We start from the raw sequence: 4431 nt of genomic DNA, 5'->3' as shown, positions 1-4431 counted from the left end.
CCTGTCCGTCCCCGCTCTCCTTCCTCTATCCAGGGTTCTTAAGCCTGCGCTCTGAGAATGTCCTGGTCCTCGCACTGGGCGTCATTATCCTGGGTGTGTGCCACTACACGCTCACTGTCAAGGGCAGCCACCTGGCCACGCACGGCGCCCTCACCGAGTCGAAACGCTGGAGCAGGATCTGGGAGCTTTTCTTTGTGGAGGTGAGCCTGGGAGGGGCGGGCGTGGCTGCTGGTACCTGTGGGCAACCTCCGTGTTCTGGGGGGCGTGCGGGTGTGTGCAGCCGTGTGTGCCCGCGTGGTTGGGCCACTACAACCCTCCGAGCACGTGTGTCCGAGCGTGCAGCATGCACTACAGTTATGCGTGTCCCTGTGTGTGTGCTCGTCCCCAGGCCCCTGAGAGGCCGCTTACACTAGCACGCACCTCGTGAGAGCCGCACGAGGAATGCACACGTGCCTACCTGTGGCCGTGGACCCGGCCCGGGCACCCCTGTTTCTCCCGGGGGCACCCGCTTGCCTCTCTGTGGCACAAGACCAAGTGGTGACAGCACTTCCTTCTCTTACCAGGGTACCTGTCCTGGCTACAACCTTTGGGGGCTCCCGGTTTCACAGGCAGGGGTCAAATGTGACCCCTGAACAGAAGGGAAGGGAGAGCAGGGGGCTGACCGAGGCCGAACTCTGGAGCACGCTCCCCCTCTGATGACTGGCGATGGCCAAGCCATCCCGAGGAGCCCCCCGCTCCCCTGACCTTTGCCTCCACTTCTCCCCATTCCCTCTTCTGCCTCGCCCTTCTCACCCACGGGCAAGGCCGAAGTTTTCTGGCCAGGTCAGGCCTTTCCAGTCCCTCTGACGAACTTGCTCCCTCTCTCTCTTCCAAGTAGACCCTCCCCTGGCCACCCAGGTCCCTTAGGAACAAATACGAAAGCTGACACTAGAAACGGCCCTTTACTGCCACTCGTTACCATGACCAATGAACTCAGTTATTAACTTTATGTAACTTTATGAAGGTTTATAGAACTCTACAACCCACAGACACACAAATGACATTTTATAAAGTTATACATTTCTTATCTAGCATTCTCCATTCTCCCTTTCTTCCCTTCCCCTCCTGCACACATTTCTAAAGTGCTAAGAACTAGAGGAAGCTACAGATTCCTGATCCTCAGGGTCTATTTTTTAAAAAACGTTTATTGGGGCGCCTAGGTGGCTCAGTCAGTTAAGTGTCTGACTTTGGCTCAGGTCGTGATCTCACGGCTTGTGAGTTCGAGCCCCGCGTCTAATTCTGTGCTGACAGCTCAGAGCCTGGAGCCTGCTTTGGATTCTGTGTCTCCGTGTCTCATTCTCTCTCTCCCTCTCCCCCATTCACACACACACTCTCTCTCTCAAAAATAAATAAACATTAAATTTTTTTTTATTGTGCTCTGTCTCTCTCTCTCTCTCGATCTTGCTCTCGCTCTCATGTGAGAGTTCACACATGAGTGGGGGAAAGGAAGAGGGAGAGGGAGACAGAGAATCTCAAGCAGGCTCCGTGCTGATGTGGGGCTTGAACTCATGAACCGTGAGATCGTGATCTGAGCCAAAATCTCGAGTCAGACCCTTAACCGACTGAGCCACCAAGGTGCCCCAGTTAGGGTCCATTTCAAGATACTTCCCTTCCCAGAAATCCCTGGACACTGGTGCTAGCCAGACTCTGAGGCCTGGAGCTGGGGTCAGGTGCCTCCACCCACCCCCACCCCCCCAGTTTGTAATCACGAACAGAGGAGAAACTGGCGACAAGACAGGTAGAATTAGTTCTGTATGAACTTTTCAAAGCTGTCCTGAGTGCCAGGAGCCTGGGGCAGCTGGGGATGAGGAGGTAGTGTGGATTTGGGACGAGTTACGACAGGGGATTTGGCTGTACAGAGGTGACCCTGTGATTGTCAAACTTCAATGTGCAGCTGAATGGCCTGGAAGCCCGGGTTTCTCAGAGGAGAGAGGCCTGGCCACTTTATTTACCAAGGTCCCCAGGTGAATCTGAGACCCACCCAAGTTTGAGAACTCCCTGGCTTAGACTCTGGGGAGCACCGTAGCCATCGCGGGTGCCAGGGAAAGGCAGGGAGCTGAGGACACCTCCACTGAGAAGCCTTCCCAGGTTTCCCCAGCTGAAGAGCGTGCATGGAACCGCACCACGTGACCCACTGGGGACCCACGTGGCTTTACAGCTGCACGCTGTCTTGTCCCCTTGAGCCCCAGGGCAGTGGCATCATCTTTATCTCTTTGTATTTTCAGCTCTTGGCACAGAGCTGAGTTCTTGGTGATTCATTAATATTTGTTGATGATCCCTGTAGATGATGTGGCCACAGAGTCCAGGGAAAAGCCAGCGAGTGGAGGGTCACAGCCTAGAGGCCCATGAACTCTGTGTGGTGGGGGGAGGCCTGGTTGTCATGTCTGCGTTGTGACACCTCCAGGGGCTGTCAACTCGGTGCTCAGGTCCTAGCTCACCTGTGTGGGAGTGGCCCTGTTTTCTGCCCCACACTGTGTGGTTCTGGCTGCTCTCTGTGGGTGGATCCGGTTTCCAGTGTGGGGCAGGGCGCAGCTCGGTCTCCCCGTACTCTGGCTTTAGTGGGGCAAGTGCAGTCCTTGGGGAGGGTGCCGGTCTTGGCATCCAGGCAGGGGACAGTGTCCGGGCACAACCTTTGAAACCACGTGTACAGCCTGGCTGGCTGCCTGACCTTGGGCAAGTTCTTTAATTCAGTGCTGGCTTCCTCCCCTACTACACAGGCTAACAGCATCACTGGCCCGACGAAGCCATGCTGAGGATTAACTGAGACCACATAGATCTTGATTCAGGGCCCGGGCCTGGCTCTTGGATGCTCACCCATCGTTGGCTTGGCTCTTTCTCTCTGGAGGGAATGTGCCGTCAGCTACAAGGAAAGGGTTAGCAGTTTTGGTTGTTGTCTGTTTAGTGCTGTTTGTTTTTTTTTTTTAATTTTTTTGGTTTTTTATTTAATTTTGAGACAGAGAGAGACAGAGCACGAGTAGGGGAGGGGCAGAGAGAGAGAGGGAGACACAGAATCCGAAACAGGCTCCAGGCTCTGAGCTGTCAGCACAGAGCCCGATGCGGGGCTCGAACCCATGAACCGCGAGATCATGACCTGAGCCAAAGCTGGATGCTTAACTGACTGAGCCACCCAGGCGCCCCTAGTGCTGTGTGTTTTTAACAGAAGGGTTGATGCATTGTGCAAAGCCGGACAGACCTGAGTGTGTGAGTGTGAGTGTGACTGTGTGTGTGTGTCGAGGGTGCTGTTTACTGCGGCCCTGGCCCACCGCCTGTTCTCCGTTTGCACAAAGGACAAGTTCTCGCTGCCCAGGGCCCTCCTGGACTCCTGACTCTCACTTCTGCCACGTCCTGTTTTCTCTTCTCTCTGATCCTTCTCTTGTTGGCTGCCTGTGCTCTGTCCAAACCTTGACCCTCAGGAGCCACCGTCACTATAGAATGATCCAGTCCTCTAGTCTGTAGCCCTAGGCGTCAGCGAGTATCCTTGGTGTGTCCCTGGGCAGCTGGCCTTCTCCAGCTTTGTCTCAGGCTCTGCTGGCTGGACAGCGGGGATGGGGCAAAGGCCTGGCCCTCTCTGGCCTCTTGGGTCTGGAGCAGGGGGTGGTAGGCAGGAGGGACGGGGCGGTGACACTCCAGTTGTTCTGTCTTTGAAGGATCCCCCACTAGAGTGGACTTCCCTCGAAAGACCCTCTGCTGATCTACATGAGAAAGTTCCATTCCTCCCGCTCGTGAGCCTCTGACCCACTCCTCAGAGCGCCATGGCCCTGGGCTTCCCTGCTCTTCCCTGTCCGAGTCTGGACCAGACTGGGGGGAGGGAAGGACAGGTGGAACGGGCGGGGCCATCATTAGCTTAAATCCTGACACTTGGGAAGGATTAACTCCTGAAATCAGAGGCCTTAGGGACGTCCCTGTATGTCACGCACAATCAAGATGTTTCTCAAGTGGAAGGGAACAGGCTGTCCCAGTTACTAAGTTCTTTAGTGTGTCTCAACTTCAGACCCTCCTTCTTCAGGGGCGGGGTCACAGCTGGTCCAAGGAGAGCATGGAGGGGGACCGGCTCTGCCCCGGGGGAGGGGGTGCCACACAGGGGGATGCTGTCCCGTTCCTTTGAGTCCTATGTAGTGGTGGAAACAGAGCTCAGAAGCCCCAGCCTGGTCGTGATTCTTGAATATTCTCAAGTTCTGTGGTGTGGCCATTATCTTCCGGCCCGGCTCTCTGACCTTTCCTTTATCTGGTGTTAGTCTGAGTATGCCCGACTGTTTTAATTTTTTAAAAAAATTTAGAATGCAAAACCAGATCTGTAGTACAAAATATACTTTTTTTTTTTTAATGTTTTATATATTTCTAGGAGAGAGAGAGAGACAGCGTGAGCAGGGGAGGGTCAGAGATAGAGGGAGT

General features: G+C 54.8%; 1 protein-coding gene across 1 annotated transcript in view; it reads left to right on the top strand.

Annotated features, from left to right (window-relative positions):
- FADS6 (fatty acid desaturase 6) overlaps window positions 1-4431 on the top strand; it is a 33345-nt gene that overhangs the window by 16159 nt on the left and 12755 nt on the right. The window contains exon 5 of the mRNA XM_077756078.1: window positions 34-200. Coding sequence (XP_077612204.1) covers window positions 34-200 — 167 coding nt within the window. The remainder of the gene's footprint in view (window positions 1-33; window positions 201-4431) is intronic.

The sequence above is a fragment of the Crocuta crocuta genome, unplaced genomic scaffold (genome assembly GCF_008692635.1).
Source record: "Crocuta crocuta isolate KB4526 unplaced genomic scaffold, BGI_CrCroc_1.0 scaffold50, whole genome shotgun sequence".
Lineage (NCBI taxonomy): Eukaryota > Metazoa > Chordata > Mammalia > Carnivora > Hyaenidae > Crocuta > Crocuta crocuta.
Note: the sequence above shows the minus strand (reverse complement) of the source record. Positions and strands in the feature narration are given on the sequence as shown.